Here is an 18,500-nt window from a genome sequence, read left to right on the forward strand (position 1 = left end):
ACATTGAATGAGATGATGAGACCCAAAGCTAAAACAATAAAGAAAAAGAAAGAAAAGACAACATTTCTTTTGTGTTTATATGACTTTTTATGAACAAAACAATTCTTGAATTCGTTTCTTTCTACAACACACGCGTGCGACCATACACACATATATGCATATGGGACACACACACCATGATGATGATGATGATGATGATGATGATGACTACTTTGTTTTAGTTGTTGAATGCAATAAATTTATGTTTAATTATGAACAAACTCTGGCCATTTTTATTATAGTGGAGGAGAAGAAGCATGTAGCTCTTCTCGGCGCATGTCGTTCACTAATTGAAATTCAAAGAAGGCCAGAGTAATTAAGCCATAATGTACACTGGATATCCCCACTATCTTGTTCACAAATAATATACTACTATGCGTTCTATTTTTCTCCAAGAAGTGAGCATTTTTTAATTACGTATAGTTTTTGCTTTATATAAATTTAGGAGGGGTTATTGGTTCATAGATTTATATGGAATTAGAAATCCAAACAAAAATCATTTGTTATTCAATCATTGATTTTAAAATCCTAATTAAATTCATGTGTTATTGGTTCTATGATTTATAAATACTAGTTAAAATCTTATGTTATTCGTTTAGTCATTTGTTTTTGGATTTGAGAATCCAAATTATGTTTTAAATGGAATTGAATGGAATTGAAAGAGAAAAATAGAAGGATTCAAATCCATGGGTAAACACATGTTATTTCAAAATCCATATATCTTGATTTCATAATTAATAGAAATTTTCAAATTCTGTATGGATTTACAAATTAACAAACTAATAACACCCCCTAATTATTTTATCATTAGTACGTAGAATTTGGAAAATGTAAATTTTTACTTGCTAAAATTGGCAAATAAAATCAAATTTTAATGGACTTTTGCCTAAGGTTTATAAGAAATTGGCATTTTCATCTTTAGTAGTAATGAGGTAACTTTAACAATGTCACAAGGTTACTTGACTCTTCGATTTTTTTTTTTTTTTTTTTTGTAAAGTATGATGGATAATGGGACAGTAACTACATGCACCTGCTAATTTATCTCAAAAGTTCATATTAATGGATCCGTTTGAGGTCGATTCAGCCACGCAGATATTCAAGTCTATGTCCTCATTAGGCGCAATTCACCTTCAAACCCGTAAAATAACAAATACTAATGAAAGAAAGGTATTAAAATAGGAAACGCTAATAGCTTGAAGCCTTGCAAGCAAGAAGGATGCTTATGTTTATATACTCATCAAGGTTCGGTATTACTATTAATATCGTGAAGAGTTCCAAGAATTTCAACCTAGTATCGTAGAATGTAACCAAGACATGGAAGAATCTACTAATTACCGCTCTTATGATGCATACAAAAAAATTATAGGATTTACCACTAAATCTACGCTGCTGGAAAGATTCAGTAGGCTTTATGGGATACGACCCGATCGATGGTACATACAAAGTCCTGTGTATGCCTACAAGGTAGCTTTGAACATTTCCCTTGCCGTCATGGACGATGCATCAATGGGGTTGTGTACTATGAAGCCTGGCTTAAACCTGATTGTACTCAGCGCTTTGTGATGAGCTTCCATGTTAGATCTGAAAAGTTCAATATGATAAAAGTGTCATGGAGAGGTCCCAGGGGTCTCCTCTTAGCTTACCAAGGTAAGTTGGCTTATCATAGATCCAGTCACCATGATGCCTTTATTTCACTGTGGGTTTTGGAGGACGCAGAGAGACATGAGTGGTCGTTTAAACATTTTTCTCTACCTTTTCCTCTCAAGGATCCAATTTCGAAAACCACTTTATGTTTAGGCTCTGTGACTGATGCTGGTGAGTTCATTTATGTACCACAAAATTTGTTGGGTCCGTTTCATGCTCTGTATTTTGATCCAAAGACGAACACCGTTAGAAGAGTCATTTATCAAGGAGTTGCAGACGACGAATTTAGGCGCCGTCATGGGCTTGGAAACAAAACTCTAGAGGGCCTGCATATTTTTCCCGATCACATTGAGAGTCTCTTGTCTATGTAAAAGTTCTTTTTTTCTTGTCCTTGGAATAAATGGCTCACTTAATTTATGATTTCTTGTAATAACTCTTGGTGGATTCCTTGGCGGGGAGGTTTTTCCCATAATATTATCACTCTTTTATTTAAATCCTTTCCATTTGTCAACATTTTGGATTAGCCTTTGCTAGTGGATGATATGGCCATCATGTATGTATATGAACCCAGGTGGAGGTACTGTTGGGAGGGATCTCTTCTCCAAAGGAGATGAATTTAACCTGGTGAGGGTCCCGTCTCTGGGAGATGTAAAGCTTTCAGGCTTGAACTTCCAGATATTCAAAAAAAAAAAATGTATGTATATGTTGATCAACCAATTATGGAATATTAAGCGTGGATGGTCTCCTGGATTTGGCTGTGTTGATCTTTCTTGATCTTGGGACCATGCGCAGGCAAGATGGAACATATACAGGGGAGTATCTTTTGTAGCATTTAGCTATTCATTCAGTCCACTAACCCCAGCTTCCTGTTGTTTACATTGTTACTCAATCACCAAAAACTGAGTTTATCCCAAGAATCAATACCTAACAAATTACACAGCGGAGTCAAACAACATTGGTATATGCAAACATAAACACAAACAAACAATCCACAAGTAAATAAACTATACCACTGATCTAAAGAGCTTATACTCCATAACATTGAAAATAACCTCATTTTGTTATCATGTCTAATAAAAACTAACGATCAAAGGAATGAAAAAGAAAGATAAATGTTCGCCATTTTAATCTGTTTCTTACAACATATATACTACATGCCCTGAATTACCAAAAATAAAATAAAATTACAAGCTCTTATTCAAAACAGATAAAAAAATCCATCATACAGTATCTCTGTAAATCCGTTATAACGATTACTCTCTCCGACGAAGAAGAAACCGAAGTCAAGAACCGAGAAAGATCACTAAAGAATCTTCTTTCTTGCGATCAAAGTAAACGAAAATGTCATTCTCAGACGATCCTACATCTCCGACGGAGAAGAATCGAGCTCGTACGAGTCAAGAACCACGAGAGCGCCCTCAAGATTTGTCTTGCTTGTCATCCAAGGAAACAGAGAAGAGCCAAGAACCGAATGAAACGTCTGGCTCCTCTGTTTCTCCGATGAACAGATACAAAGAAGCCTTAAAAAATCGACATGGCCCGGTCTCGAAAAACCAAAATTACGACTTCGAAAGTAATAACATCACCATCAACACTGAAAACCTGCTAAATCCTTTCGGTGTCGGAGGAGGTTTTTTCGTCACAACTTGTATATACGTTTTCTTCTCTGAAAAGCTTTACTTCTTGTGTGTTGCAGGGTCTCTTGATTCTGAACCAATACAGATGATGTCTACCTCTGGATATGTAAGCGGCAGTACAAATAACAAGAACAACAATGGTCAGTCTTACTTGGGTGTTGAAGCTTCCAAGAACAGTGTTGGCCTCAGAACTGGCATGCAACAACAAATGTCTAATAGATCCGTAATCGGTGTAGATTCAGGTACATCGTTCACTGATACTGCCAGAAAGTTGCAGCAAGCTTATAATAACCTTCAGCGTTTAGGAATGCCGGGTATGTAAAGTCTTATGTCTCTTCACTTCTCTGCTTGTGACTTCTTGTATTTGTTTGTGTCTGCCTATCAAAATTGTCAATGTTATGTTCACTTACTGTTTCAGGTGAAGGATATGGCACAAACAATCCTGACTTTTTTGAAGACCAGCCTAACTTTCTTCTTGGTTCTGGAGGGAATATTGCATCAATGAGCTCACAAAGAGATGACCTTAGACCTGAAAAGCAACAAAAGATGTCTAATGTGTCAAACAGTTCCATAAGTGGTGGTGTTGGGATGTATTCAAAAACCGTAGACTCTCAGCAGGGTAAGTAAAATCTTGATTTCCCCTTCCGTTTTCGGTTATAGACTTGTTGTGGTTCATCAGAATAGTAAAGTCTTATGGAGTATTTTATCACTTCAGGTGAAGAACATGACACAAACAATTCTGACACTTTGGGAGACTCAAGTAACATTTCTCTTGGTTGTTTTGGGAGCATTGAATCCATATTGAAGGCAACAAGAGATGGAAAAGAGGTTCCGACGATGCCTACCCCTAGACCTGTCAACAACGCACCTCAATGGACCATCAAGAAGAGATTGACCAAGAAAGATGTTAACCCTTATGGCCAACTTAGTCTGCCCAGTAGCTCCTTCGATCAGCATATTCGAAGACATCTGCCTGAAGAAGATTTGCCAAAGATAGTAGGAGCCGGACTCATTGTTAACGTATTTGACAACGACACGAGCACAATACATAAGCTGCGTCTGGCAGTATACTATACCTATGTTCTAACGGGTGGCTGGCTGGAAGATTTCATCCAAAGGAGAAGCTTGAAAGAAAGAGACGATATAGGACTCTTATGGGACTCTTCTGCTTCTAGGCTTCAATTTGGCGTGATTGCTCGTGCAAAAGCAATGGTTCCTCGAAAGAGAACAAGTTCTGCATAATGTGATCTCAATTAGAAACGCATAAAAGCAGCTGAGAGAGGTAGTGTTTGTTCTTTATATTTTGTCAAACAGCGATTGGTATTGGCTTATATGATTAGGTTTTTTCTGAAGCCAACTACTAGAGAATCTGATGCGTTGTACACAAACAATATATGATTTATCAGATCTTAAACTTCTAAGTGAAGCCAAAACTGCTAAACCAGCAACTGCATGATAGATACTTTGCAAAAGACAAAAACCTTGAATCATTAATTTAGGAGAGTACATTTAGCTACTAAGGATCATCATCTTACAACAAAAATTCAGATTCCATTAACTATTAAGGAACAAAAACTGTAAAACTCTCAGGCAGACATCAGCTTTGGACCATTGTCCGGCATTCCCATTCCACCGGCTAAATCTGCATCGAGTTGCGAGTGTGGCGCTGGTCCTTTCATCATCTTCACACTGCAATCACACAAAAAAATCCAAATGGACAAAACACAAATATTAAGTCTTTTGAGTACAGAGCAACAATATAATCATAGAAAGGCAATCAAATTAGATGAGCTAAAAACATTTGTAGCTACGTCAGTGAAGAGAAATAGCTTAAAACATTGCAAGCAAGATGGATTCAAAGTACTTATTAAGCGCAATTATCATCAATTCAGTAAATTCCAAACGAGCACAAGAACCAAACACAGTTCCAAGAACACAAAACCAAAGCCAAGGAAGATGAATCCACATACCGCTTCTTGTGTTTCTTAGTCTTGAAATGATCATTCCGCACTGATGCATTGGAGAAGTATCGGCTGAAACATATCAAGGGTAAAACAAACAAATGGGTCAAAATCTAACACAAACAGAAACATATAGAGTAATTAAAAGATTGTCTTTTTACAAAAACAAAAAAGGTTTCATATACCAAAAGAGTCAATAGAGTAAAAATCACATAATCTCTTACTCGCAGTGTAAGCAGTAGAATTGACCCATTCCAGGCAAATCCTCATCAAGCTGAAAAGGCTTAATCTCCGTTTCCGGTTTACGCAACTCTGTGTAAACCAAATCGTCACCTTTGACTTCGAATTTGTCACGACGAGCTGTTTTGTGAGATAATCTCCTCTTCTTCACTTTTCTAGTCGGACATCTACCCATTTTAGCTTCCTAAGTACTGAAATTGAATCATCAATTGCAAATTTAGTGACTCATTGATAAGAATCTAAACGAATTTGCAGATTAATTGAAAACTTACGATTCAGAGAAGAAACTACAGGAGGAGCTTGGAGACGACGACGCGGAAGAGGAAACCCTAGAAATCTTTAGTTTCGGTTATCAAGTATTGATTAACCTAAAAAAAAGGCGGTTTCAATGATTGAGACTTGGCGTCAGGCCCATTTTTATAAACAGGCTTATATAGGCCCATTAATAATTAACTTGGGCTGCTTACATTTTATAGCACAACGGAAGAAGATTAAGACTCAAATTCAAGACCAAAATCTGAAATAATGCACTAAGATATATGCAATTACTTTCTATTATAGAATCATTTTATGAAAGCAAAACTATGATCTAGCATAAGATACGTCTAAAATTCAGTGCCGGCCCGAATATGTAACTACTTAAAGCAAGCCTGATAATTGATGCTCCAATGAAAAGGAAAAAAAAATCGTTTTAAAAGGATGCACAGAGTGGGTTCAAACCCCTGCTTAACCACTATACCTATTGAACAGTTTTGGAAATAATGCCCCTAAAAATCTTTATAACATATGATGCCATAAAACTCTAGCTTCTTGAGCTTCTGCCTCGGGCCGGACCTGCTGATTAGTGGCATAAGCGTAGATTTAGTGGTAAATCCTATAATTTTTTTTTTCATGAATCCATTAGTTTATTAGTATAACAATAAACTAATAAATTCTTTAGCGAGAGCAAAGCAATGAAAAGCCGTTTTGTGTTGCATGCTCTTAACGCTCCCCACAATGATGGATGGTTTTAGGGAATGTTTGAAGCTTGTTTCTTCTGTACATCTAGAGTTTTCTTGGTCACCAATAAGACGACATGCCCTTAAAAGAACCGATCCTACTAGCCGAACGATCGGAATTTCGTACTTATGTGGATTCACATCTAGAGCATGAAAGGACAATGGGTCATTCCTCCAGCTAGATAATGCGTGCCAATTTGTTAGCACAATTTGTTTGAAATGTGGGACGTTCCTTTTTTCGTTCTAGATACTTCTACTACACCATATTGGCTCGTCGATGGGGTCTCGTTCTAATAATTTAAGGTGCTTCTGCCGAGGAAATCAATGATAGTGAAACAGACCGGTACCAAATCCAAACTTTTCATATTGTTTATTAGTGTAATAATGTTGCATGGAGATCCATTTAGATGTTTAAAATTGAGTTCTTGCTGAGTTGGTTCTACTTTGTCTCTGCCCCCACTAAATTTGATTTCTAAACGTTTCTATAGCCCCATCTTTTTCATGTTTGTCTTAATTATCAGATAGATTTTACTTTTAGACTCCTAAGCCCAAGTTACTGTCTATGATTTTGATTATCTTATTTTCTTTCACTTTCTAACTGTAGTTTACTTTTAGGCTCCATTTCGTTAACATTGCTATCTTTTTGAGATGAACATTTTTCTTTTAATTTGTCCTTTCTTCATAATTTTCTAGCAAAATGAATGGAAATTATATTTCACAACTTTGAGTGTAATGGTAAAATTTCAGCTGAATATTTAATCCATGTTACAACCATTTTCACCTTCACATGAGAGACAAATATGCACAGAGAACTTTCTAGCAATAAAAACTGACATACATGACGACGCGGTTTATAACCATATTGAATGGTCATTTTTTAAGCTACAACGAGAGTCAAAATTTTGTATATTAGGCTTAATTATTTGGTATTTGTTGATAATTTTGTTTAAAATGTTAATGTTGACCCCATTAACTTATCTTCAAATCATGTTTTTGCACCCCTTCTATTATTTTTTTTTTCTATTGACTTCTGTCAAATTTATTTCTGGTTCCGCCACTGTACATGACGATGGTTTATAACCATATTGAATGGTCATTGTTTAAGCTACAACGAGAGTCTAGCAATGAGACTTTGCCGAAAAATATGTGGAGAAAATGGTGACTTATATGTGTACGTTTATAGTAAATTACTCAGTGCTAATTAATAGCATCATATGGCTGGATGAAATTACCTAAAGGGTTGAAACAATTCGAGGTGATGGGCCAAAGATGCGAGCCGAGGAGGTGGTAGTGATGGATGAGGAGAAGAGAGAAGAAGTTATGAAGTGGCTGGAAAGACGAGGCGAAGGATTTCTCCGGTGGAGCTTTAGATTTCGCTTAGATATAAAGAGTCAGAGGAGTAAGTGGAATATGAAAGGCTTGCCGTGTCGATTAGTAGACTACCGATGAGTAATTTGTTATTGAACTTAAAATGTGTAGTGAAATGTTTCCAAACTTGTATAACATAATCACTAATCACAACTTGAAATTAAAATGGTCTAATTTTGTTGCAATTAGTGAGTATGATAATATTAGTTAAAATGATCCAAGTCAGTCTGACGTGTTACATCGTGTTTACTACTTTTTACACTGTTGAACACGAAAACAAATCTTTGTATGTGCTAAAATCGTATTTAGCTACAAAATTTGTGACTATTTATACCCTAAACTCCCAAATTACAGAACATAACGTTTCAAAATACAAACATACAAACACAAACTTACGTTGAAGTTTGTGGTCATTGTGATCGTTAACTTTACGAAAGATTTTAGATAATAGACAAGAAAGTTCTCAATCAAACTCTATATCTCATGTGTATATAATAATATGTTTCCACCTCAGGTATTACGTCACTCATAGGACCATATGACAAAAAAATTCAACAAAACACAATGAAACATGCATGATGTTGACAAAATGGACCGGTAAAAAGGAGGAACGAAACGCAATTACGCAACTCTTGAGACATTTTTTTTTTACTTTTCTTATCCTTTTACTGTTTATGCAGTTGAAAGATTTTCAAATAAATTCAATTCTCACACACGACTGACGAACCCAATAAAGAGGGTGATATTCAAAAGAAAAGTAAAAGTGTAAAACTCAGTGAGTTAAAATTGCAATATTCCTCATGTCTCTGTCTCTATACCGCAGCCCATGTTTTTTTTTGTAGATAGGCAGTTCTTGGCTGTTTCCATGAAGCTGAAACTTACAAAACCAAAGTCATTTAATTAAAACCAGTAATTGTGCTCTTTAGGGGAGCAATTTTTTTAATTTATATGTAAGAATTTTAAAAATAATTGGATATGCTATTGGTGCTGTACGAATTATGTAGAGTAGTGTATGCGCCGTGGTTTGGTGATACGAATATATATAGTATATTACAACAAAACGTGGAAATTACATTCTTAATACTCGAAAACATATACAATTTTTGTTTGTTTGAAATGTGCATATAAATAGATGTTAATGTACACACACACATATATATATATATATATATATATATATATATATGTACAATCTTTGTGTTAATTTACTAATATATGTACATTACACACATGTCTTGAATTCTTCTATGTACTAGTACCAAATATATAAATCGGTCAAACTAGTACTTGACAGAATTTAAACCATGTGCGACTTGTCGTTTATCTTGTATTTTAACCGTTAGAATTTAAACGCATATTAAAGTTTTGATCTGATCTTAATATGCGTTTAATGGATTAATATAACAAGTGGTATATAAATATTATATATTTTGGTTTCTTTTCCTAAAACTAAATCTGTTGTAAGAAGTTTTTGTTTATTTATTAATTGTAGTAACCCACTTTCCTAATGAAATTTCTAAATAATAGGAAACAAAAAAAAAAAAAAGGAGAAGAGGAGGTTCCATCAACTTCATTTATAATGAGACAAGACTATGCAATTTGCACAATCATGGCTTTAACCAATACCCATTTATCAGAAGAAAAAGAATCATCTGTATCTTTAATCTCTTTACAAATTCTTTTTATAATAATGTGATTCAAAAATTCAAAAATGATTTGATGAAAACATCACTTTTCTTTCTATTTTATTAGTCCGGTAATTCGTTTATGAAGTTATAACGATCTAATTCAATGTCTTAGTATTGTATTAGGTTACATTTCTAACGGTTATATTTTGCTAACATATTATAAAGTAAATTCTACTGAATAAAACTGTTCTTTCAATCTGGCTTCGTATTTTTCTCGAATCAGCAGTTAATTTAATCTCTCCATTTGACTTACCCTTATACTCTGAATTATATTACCTATTATTATTTGTTTATGCTTTTGGACCATTTTTTTTTGTTTGGACCAAACTCTTGGTGAACATTCTTTTATGATGGAATCTATCTAATTATTAACAAAATAATACTTTCGTTTTGTATCTAACTAGATGTTAACCCGCGGTACACCGCGGGTCTATATTTTTATTAGAAAAATTTATTAAATTTTGTTTTAAGATACTCTATAGATATATACTATTTTTTTGTTTAATTTAAATGTATAATACACCGTGAGACGAAATTTTATTACAAAAATTGAAATTTTATAGATAGACGTAGTATAAAAACAATAGATTCAATTGTATGATTTTGAATAAGATGCTGATTTAACCCGTCTTATACTAATTTTACCCGCGGTATACCGTATGCTAAATTTTAAATAATAAAATGAGGATTTAATATGTGTTATAGCGATATATTAGTGATATTTTAAATTTATACCTAACCAAACCTGTGTCATACAATTCGTCCCGTAATATTTAAAACTATTTTATAAAAACTCAAAAACCATAGCTAAATGGGCAAACAAAAGCCAAAAAATTTAAATATATCAATTAGAAATTTTTGAATTAGAAATTTTTGAATTTAATTAGAAAAGATTGCTCCATAATTTTAAATCTTATGTATTTAATGTATTTATGAAGATTTGATATTTGAATTTATTTGAGAACATTACTTATTTTTAGCAATTTCAGAAAAAAGACATGGGTTAAAGCTTGAACTGATCCGATAATTAAGGTCTGAATTAATAGTTTTGCACCGGCCTTGTTATTTTATTTGTATTTTCTAATTATTTTATCACTATTCAAACCTTAATGATCCATGTAATTAACACTAACCTATTATTGTTATATAATCACAAATATTAAAAATAATATGTTTAGAACTGCCATGAAAAAAAAATTAAGTATGCAACTTTCATTAGTTCACATAATGAAAAAATAAACACATAGAGTATTAGAACCTAATAACAAAGAATCATGTCTACCAATTTTGTAAAGACCTACAGAGCCCAAATTGTTTTTATTCAACTCTCTCATATACCCAAAATAAAAAACTTAGAAACGGAAAGTTCAAACTCCGTCGTTAACGGTCACAGTAACGGCTCCGTCGATCTGAGCCTTGTTTCTTCAAAGCTACAGCAAAACGCATGGATCTACTCTCCGTGTAGCGTATCAAGGAGTTCTCGGCGTGTATTTTGAAGCTACCACCGGAAAAGCATATCCGAAATCTGAAGATATTCGGTGTGATCAATTCGATGTTGCGTTTCAGGCGGTGGAGCTTTGGATCGCCGATCGTCTTGTTTTGCCAATCGAAACCTAAAGAATTACGATCTCCTCCTCGTCACCATCTTCACATCGTCGGCGAGGTTTAGATCCCGGTTCACCACTGTCTCCTAGCTCTTCCCGGAGTCCGTACAGATTGCATCACGTCTGCGATTTCACATTTTCTGTAAAACTGGTGAGTTTTTATTAGACTAATGAAAGGTATTTATATTGTTTTGAGAATACTATAGGGTTTTGGGTGAGTGAGTTCCTAAAATCTTGCTGATCAAGTAACAATATCTTCAAAATCTTTTATTTTTGGAATTGAGTAATTTTCTTGCAAATCTCGAAAAAAAAAAGAAATATAGGAAAGATAATTATGAGTAATTAGTTGGGATGACAGCCAATGGTAGAGATTTTTGGCAACAATTTTTGAACGTAACATCTTTGATTTAGGAGAGATTTTTGGAATATGCTTATACCGAAATATATGTGTAATTATCTACATTAATGACGGTTTTTTTTAGATTTCCTTAAATGTCTTATCCAAGATACGGATATAGTAAAACCGAGTAAAACCCGGATCCAAATTATTAAAAGCAAAAAACCCCTGCAAAAATATATATATAGAATGTTATTTTGATTTTAAATTTATTGCAATTTAAATGGGCAATTGCCTATATTTAATCTGTTATTGTAAAAGAAAAATGACATAGCTTATTATTAAAATATTAAACAAATTTATTAACATAATATATATATATATATATACTGTTAAAAAAATAAATACGTTTTTTTTTTATAATTTCATAATATATGTATATATTGTTAAAATCTGGACATTTATTATGAGCATAAATATGAAAACGATTTTCCATTAAAATCGGCTATTTATTAGGGTCATTAATATGAAAGATATTAAGACAATATGGCTTCATTTATTAGTTTGAAATTAAGACAACATCCCTTAAATTGCTAATCCAAGATCCGAATAGACTAAAACCCGGGTCAAACCCGGATCCAAAAGAATTAAAGCAAAAAAGTACTATAAAAATGTATATGTAGATAGCAAAAAGATCCCAATATTTCGTACTACTTAAAAAGAAATAGCTTCTGTAGTTCGTATTCATTGATTAAGGCCGTGAAATCTTCTAACTAAATTAAGTTTATTCCTGATAAGGTAGGATGTATATTCTTTGAATTGTGACTATTGGTCGAATGTATTTTTACCTTAAACTGATTTAAGATTCGGCTAATCTAGACTCTAGTCATCAAGTAGTCAAAGCTGAGAAATGATACTTTTTTGTTTTCAAAAGCAATGTTACCTTTAAGAAATCATTAAAATTGATCAACTATTTGCGTCAAAAATATTTTTTTTTTTAATATTATCCATGGATGACTAAATTAATGTGTGTTCAGAAACTTGGTGCCTTCGTGTCTCGTACCATCACTTGTGTCAAACCGGCGTCAAACGCCCACTCTCGCTGACCTCAGCCCCCAACAAATTACAAATATACACATACGAAAATCAACATGTAACATTAAACCATATAATATTCAGTAAAAAATCAGCATCAATAATATAGTAAAATAATAATCTTCTCGCATCATTCTTCTCTATAAATACACACATTTGCCTCCACTTACTCTCGTTCAAACATTTCTTCATCCTTTAAATACAAAAAATAAAAAATAAAAACCTAGAAAATAACCTTATCTTCAACCAAGAATGGGAGAGGTCCAAGAAGGTGCCAAAGTTGAACAAGAGAAGAAGCCGGCAGCCACCGTAGTCCCAGTCGAGACTACGGACGGCAAGCCAAAGAGCGGCGGAGGAGATTCCGCGGCAGCAGCAGCCCCGGCAGCCGCTGCCTTTGTCTACAAAGTTGATCTGCACTGCGAAGGCTGCGCTAAGAAGATTAAGCGAATGGTGAAGCACTTTGATGGAGTGAAAGATGTGACGGCGGATACAGGTGGTAATAAGCTTATGGTGGTCGGAAAGATCGACCCGGTGCAACTCCGGGAGAAGTTAGAGGAGAAAACTAAGAGAAAGGTGGTACTCACCAATCCACCGCCACCTTCACCGCCAAAGGTAGAGGGACCTGTTGCTGCCGCCGTTGGAGAGAAGAAAGCCGATGGAGGAGACAAGGCGGCGGGTCCTCCTCCTCCTACTCCGGCAGCTCCAAAAGAGGTATAGATCTAATTGAATAAAGACCAAGAGACAACTATGCTTTTACTACTGTACGCCTGGTTTATGACGGTCTACGTTAGCAACTTAAAAAGAAAAAATAGTAGTGTGGATCACACTAGTTAATTAGGCAGATAAGCTAAACGAAAAAAGATTAGGCAATAAAGTAAATCCAGATTTCATTGTCTAACAAAGTATGATTATGAATTATTTATTGATTTGACTTTTAAATTGTTTTTTGTGTTTCAGAGCTTGGTGCCTTTAAAGATCAGACTACATTGTGAAGGATGTATTCTGAAAATCAAGAAAATAATATTAAAAATCAAAGGTAAGGGATTAATAACCAACGAAGTTATTAAAATTTTTAACACCAAAAATAATTTAATTATGGTACTTAATTTATATTTATCTAACAGGGGTCGAAACGGTGGCTATTGACGGAGCTAAAGACGTGGTGACGGTGAAAGGAACAATGGACGTTAAAGAACTTGTGCCTCTCCTCACTAAGAAGCTCAAAAGAACCGTCGAGCCTCTTGTTCCCGCCAAAAAAGATGACGGAGCTGCCGAGAAGAAGAAGACGGAAGCCGCCGCTCCTGACGCAAAGAAAGAAGCTCCGGCCACCGGAGTTAACGAAGCAAAGAAGGAAGGAAGTGACGGTGGAGAGAAGAAGAAAGAGGCCGGAGACGGCGGAGAGAAAAAGAAAGAAGCTGGTGACGGCGGAGAAAAGAAGAAAGAAACCGGAGACGGAGGAGAGAAGAAGGAAGGTGGCGGAGGAGGAGGTGTGCCGGCGCCGGTGGCGATGGTGAATAAGATGGATTATTATGGGTACTCGTCTTATCCAACGGCTCCGATGTATTGGCAAGAAGGACACGTGTACGGTCAGAGTTATTCGATGGGAGGTCAGAGTTATCCCGTGGCAGGTCAGAGTTATCCAGGTTCAGGATACAACTACGCGAGTGAGAGTTACGTGCCGTACTCGCAGCCAAACGTGAACGCTCCTGGAATGTTCAGCGACGAAAACCCCAATGGTTGTTCCGTTATGTAATAATGGGGTTAAATTGAAAATATAAGAAACTCTAAGGGTTTATGCATAAATGTGGGAACACTAAACTTAGGTAAATTTTTGAAAGTCGAGTTTGAGCCAGCGAATTCTGACGTGTAACGTTGTTCCTTTGTTAGTTAGTTAGTTCTTTGGGGAATGTTGAATAATTAATTACTTTACTTTAATTGTAGTGTTAGCAAGTAACACTAAGAATAGTGTAAAATTATGAAAATGAATAAAATTATCTTTTCAGTTCTCACCAAAAATAAAAATGAATAAAATTAATCTTCAAGACAGATTATTAACGATTTAACTTTGAAAATTCAATTGTAAAATCATTCAATTGATTAACTTGTACGAAATATTTGAAAAGATTATCAACAATAAATGATTTTTTGGTGGAAAAGCTATTTTTTCTCGATCAACTAATCATATTATTTGATATTATTATCTACATAGTAATTATTGTTACCCTTTATATAAGTAAAGTTATCTTTTTGTCATTGAATGAATCATTAGTCCTCCCTTGAATCATTAGTCCTAATTACAGTATGTCTAAATTAAAGACATACTATAATTTAGCAAACAAAAAGGCAATTGATTATCCAGAAAAATGGTAGATTTTTTGTACGTAAACTCAAATGAAAAACTAAACATGAGCGAAATAATTTCTAATTCTTTCGGTTAATTAATTACAAAAAAACAACTAATTTTATTTTTCTTAAGACATCTATTTATCTAAATTTAAGAGTTGAAAATATAGCGTGAGTATGTCACATTGTAGTTTGAGAAGAGTCAAGAGACTATATTTGCTTTAACAAAGAAAAAAATTTGTAAGATAATTGAAGTGATGTAACTCGAATATCTATGTTTACATTTAGAAATCCATTTATAGAAATCGTGAAAGCACTTTTTCTGATCGCATAGGCATCCACTGTCTAACAAAATTAGTGAGACGACCTAATTTTTCTATTCATTTCAACTACATTGTTGACATAAAGTCTGAATGAATTCTCGGGAAAATAGCATATAATTAGAAGAAATAATATCATGACATATTGATATATACTGATTTTTATTGGGAGAACCGGAGATTGACCGAGATCCATGGTGGAGATGAAAAGTTTAAGATTATAAAAATCATGAATGTGGATGTCGGATTCGCACACTCAAGTATTTTGTTAAGTGGGAAAGATTATTCTTGAGGGACAAAAAATGGATACGTAAGAACTTGAAAATTGATATGAAAATTGCTATAGTATTTCTCTCTTGAGAGGAAGATCCCCTTTACATGGCCATTGGCCTCTATATTTATACATAGATAAGCGACATTAAAATGGATAATTAAGTACAATTATTCCTTCTTAAATATGTCCGTTTTGATTCTTCGGCTTTAATGTTCAACGTTCGAATTTGAGTTGACTCTGATCTTCATGGGCCTCGCCTCTTTTGGCCCAAGTGTCCTTGAACCGACCTACCCGCGTCTTCTACACCGAACTCACATCTCAGTGCAGTCACTTCGGACTCTCGAAGTGGTGACAACCACTTCGACCGTCCCCTCGGTTCATGGGCCCAATGGGCTTCATCTTTTATGGGCCACCCGCTTGACTACGTGGCAATCTTTGGTTGGTCTCGTACTTCTGGTGCGGGATCCGACACCAACAATTAGCCCCCCAAGTTCTTCGAAGTGCTATTCCAATTCGGAGGACTTTAAATGCTCAAGTGGCCAAAGATTGCGCTCGAGAATCTTTCTGATTTCCCGCCGAAAATCTCATCACTCCTTTAATTTCGGCACTAGCCATTTTTAACCGAGTGACATCTGTCATCATTATGACCGCATATTGATTAATTACTATTAAAACGGGAAAAACCTTCCCACTTCCCACATGACTCCCGAGGCAGTTTCATCATTATCTTGAGGTAACTTCTTTTCACCATTACTCTCTTCTTTTACTTTTGTACTTTAATCAAAACCTCTCTCTTCGTTCCTTCACCAAAACCCTTCTTCGCCGGATCTTGAATTTTTCTTTCTTACCAATGACTTCTGATTCCGATAGACCCGAGTCTCCGTCTTTTGACGAGAGGCGTTCTAGTAACGACGAGTGCACCCGCCCCGGTGACATTGCCGGTCCGCACTATAGGTCCACTTGTACTCTTCAATCCCTCGAGCGATTGAGAGAGCTTTGCCGGATCTCGCCGGAAATTATGGCGGAAGCACAAATAGCTTCCCCCACAGAATCTCCAGAGAACCATCGCGATGGTTACTTCTGTGTGTATGAGATTTATTTCAAAGGTTGCGGGCTGACCTTTCCTCTTCCCGAAGCCCTAATTTTATACCTCGCGGCCCTTGAAATCGCTCTTCCTCAATTAACCCCCAATCTTCTTCGTACTATTCTCGGCATTATAACAATTGCGGCGGAGGCCGGTTACGTTATCGGAGTTGCCGAATTAAATGAGCTTCTAAGCGTGAGAAGCTCGTCGAAGAAAACGGGGTATTTCTCAGCATATCCTAACGCCAACAGGAACATCATTTCGCATCTTCCAAACAAGGATGAAAATTGGCATCATCCTTGGTTCTTGATTAAGAAAACTCCCGCTTCGATTGGAAATCTTGCAGATTTCCTCCCTTCGAAGTGGTCGGCGAAACCTGGTAGAGATTAGGTCGCCCGTATCTTTCCCGGTTGTTTCTTTATCTTTATTAACTAACATCGTTGTTTCATTTCGCAGCTTTCATCGCTTCCAATCTCCCATCTGAAGAGTTCATCGAATTCTTCAAAATAATTCTTGAAGGGGAAACCCTTTGGAATTCCTTCACTCTCGAACGATTCATAGAGGCTAACCACAGACTCAGGATGAGTCCGCCTGGTCATCTTCACCAAATTCCTCCCCCTCCCTCAACTCAGGGAATGTCATCTCGGGCCCTTGCGGCCAAGCGTAAGTTGCTTTCCAAGCCGATGGCTGAGGCTTGCGAGGAGAAGAAAAAGTTTCTCGCGACTTCTATAGACAAGAAGGACTATAGTAGGACCTTGCTGGTCGATGATGGCAGTACTGAGGGAGCTCGATCTGTCGCTTCCTTCAGATTAACTCCTCGTCGTGATCGTCGCGACTCACGTTCTCCTCGGAGGGATCGATCTCCTCGCCGTGATTCACCTCGTCCTTCCCGAGATGATTTTAGTAACGAGCCAATTAAGAACTTGGTTCGCCGAAAGAGAGACAAGTCCTCTCGTAGTGATCTTTCCCCGCAGAGGGAAAAGTCAAGGGCCCGGACTGACCGCTCACCTCGGTCATCCCCTCCTTCTGAACCAATGGGTCCTCCACGACCGGTTGACATGTCTTCCTCTTCCCAGCCTGATAGTGGAAAGACCGCCCGGAGCACGTCTCCGAAAAAAGGAGATTCTGAATCTCGAGATGCTCCCTCGAGGCTGAAGCCTGCTCTTGTACCTCAAGTCAAATCGCTTTCAGGTTTGGTGATTTACACACACTTTAAACTTTTGTCTTTATTAAAATTCCAATTTTTGCAATTCTTCCTTCTTCGCAGCTATGGAGACAGAAGGCAGCGTCTTCCGATGCTTCAAGACCCGTTCTGGTTCGATCTTGCCAGATTTCAACAAATGGCGCCCTGCGATTCGTGAACGTTATTTGCTTCACGCGCATCACTCATCTCGGGTTAGTCCCGCTTTCTTTTATGTATATTTTTTATTGTATTGCCATTCTGCGAACTGACTCATCATCCCGGGTTTATGTATAACGCCAGGCTCAAAGCGAATTTAACGACATGATCGAACATTACGAAGGGTTGGTCATTGGCCGGGAGAAGGAGATTGACATATTGACGAAGAAACTCTCCGCCCTTGAGGCCGAACTCAGTTCTTCTGCCGGCTCCAAGCATGATCTGGAGGACAAAGTCGACAATTTAACATCCGAGCTTGCGCAGATAAAGGGGGAGCTGCAGGGTCAGTACGACCAGAACTTCAAACTCCAGGAAGAGTTTTCTGGTATTCAAGGTAGGCTTCAAGAGTCCGAATCAAACGCTGATTCCCTGAACAACCAACTCATCGAGCTCAACGCAAAGTACAAGGCGATCGCCAAATTGCGAGACTCCGAGTTGGCGAGGTCGGCATCAAAAGCCAGAAAAGAGG

The 18,500-nt window shown here is 36.3% G+C and overlaps 3 protein-coding genes across 5 annotated transcripts; 2 read left to right on the forward strand and 1 right to left on the reverse strand.

The window, feature by feature from the left end:
• The first annotated feature begins 2,304 nt into the window (after positions 1-2,304).
• LOC9315699 (B3 domain-containing protein At4g02870) lies at positions 2,305-4,679 on the forward strand. 3 transcript variants are annotated; one of them, XM_021030034.1, is made up of 4 exons: positions 2,305-3,460; positions 3,557-3,634; positions 3,739-3,939; positions 4,036-4,679. In XM_021030034.1, the coding sequence occupies exons 1-4, from the start codon at positions 3,025-3,027 to the stop codon at positions 4,560-4,562; spliced, it is 1,242 nt and encodes a 413-aa protein (XP_020885693.1). In that variant the 5' UTR covers positions 2,305-3,024; the 3' UTR covers positions 4,563-4,679. The 3 variants fall into 3 exon arrangements, with proteins under 3 accessions (XP_020885693.1, XP_020885694.1, XP_020885692.1); XM_021030035.1 differs by having other exon boundaries at positions 2,310-3,256; positions 3,380-3,634; XM_021030033.1 differs by having other exon boundaries at positions 2,311-3,634.
• Positions 4,680-4,788: 109 nt separating this feature from the next.
• LOC9315700 (zinc finger protein 593 homolog) lies at positions 4,789-5,900 on the reverse strand. Its single transcript, XM_002881436.2, has 4 exons — positions 5,794-5,900; positions 5,506-5,712; positions 5,291-5,353; positions 4,789-5,009 (listed from the first exon to the last, which is right to left on the reverse strand). Exons 2-4 carry the CDS (start codon positions 5,694-5,696, stop codon positions 4,907-4,909), a joined length of 357 nt encoding a protein of 118 aa, XP_002881482.1. The 5' UTR covers positions 5,697-5,712; positions 5,794-5,900; the 3' UTR covers positions 4,789-4,906.
• A 6,667-nt stretch (positions 5,901-12,567) lies between these two features.
• On the forward strand, positions 12,568-14,613 carry LOC9315701 (heavy metal-associated isoprenylated plant protein 5). Its single transcript, XM_002879588.2, has 3 exons — positions 12,568-13,322; positions 13,569-13,647; positions 13,736-14,613. The coding sequence occupies exons 1-3, from the start codon at positions 12,864-12,866 to the stop codon at positions 14,362-14,364; spliced, it is 1,167 nt and encodes a 388-aa protein (XP_002879634.1). The 5' UTR covers positions 12,568-12,863; the 3' UTR covers positions 14,365-14,613.
• Positions 14,614-18,500: the final 3,887 nt, after the last annotated feature.

The sequence above is a fragment of the Arabidopsis lyrata genome (genome assembly GCF_000004255.2).
Source record: "Arabidopsis lyrata subsp. lyrata unplaced genomic scaffold ARALYscaffold_4, whole genome shotgun sequence".
Classification (NCBI taxonomy): Eukaryota; Viridiplantae; Streptophyta; class Magnoliopsida; order Brassicales; family Brassicaceae; genus Arabidopsis; species Arabidopsis lyrata.

Excerpts from the sequence above, each read along its gene's own strand:
- LOC9315699 (XM_021030033.1), top strand. The coding sequence starts at position 3,025 with ATGTCATTCTCAGACGATCCTACATCTCCGACGGAGAAGAATCGAGCT. Across the intron at positions 3,635-3,738 it reads TCAGCGTTTAGGAATGCCGG|GTGAAGGATATGGCACAAAC; the intron begins GTATGTAAAGTC and ends TTACTGTTTCAG. Across the intron at positions 3,940-4,035 it reads AACCGTAGACTCTCAGCAGG|GTGAAGAACATGACACAAAC; the intron begins GTAAGTAAAATC and ends TTATCACTTCAG.
- LOC9315700 (XM_002881436.2), bottom strand. The coding sequence starts at position 5,696 with ATGGGTAGATGTCCGACTAGAAAAGTGAAGAAGAGGAGATTATCTCAC. Across the intron at positions 5,354-5,505 it reads TTCTACTGCTTACACTGCGA|CCGATACTTCTCCAATGCAT; the intron begins GTAAGAGATTAT and ends GATATGTTTCAG. Across the intron at positions 5,010-5,290 it reads ACTAAGAAACACAAGAAGCG|TGTGAAGATGATGAAAGGAC; the intron begins GTATGTGGATTC and ends GTGTGATTGCAG.
- LOC9315701 (XM_002879588.2), top strand. The coding sequence starts at position 12,864 with ATGGGAGAGGTCCAAGAAGGTGCCAAAGTTGAACAAGAGAAGAAGCCG. Across the intron at positions 13,323-13,568 it reads CTCCGGCAGCTCCAAAAGAG|AGCTTGGTGCCTTTAAAGAT; the intron begins GTATAGATCTAA and ends TTTGTGTTTCAG. Across the intron at positions 13,648-13,735 it reads AATAATATTAAAAATCAAAG|GGGTCGAAACGGTGGCTATT; the intron begins GTAAGGGATTAA and ends TTTATCTAACAG.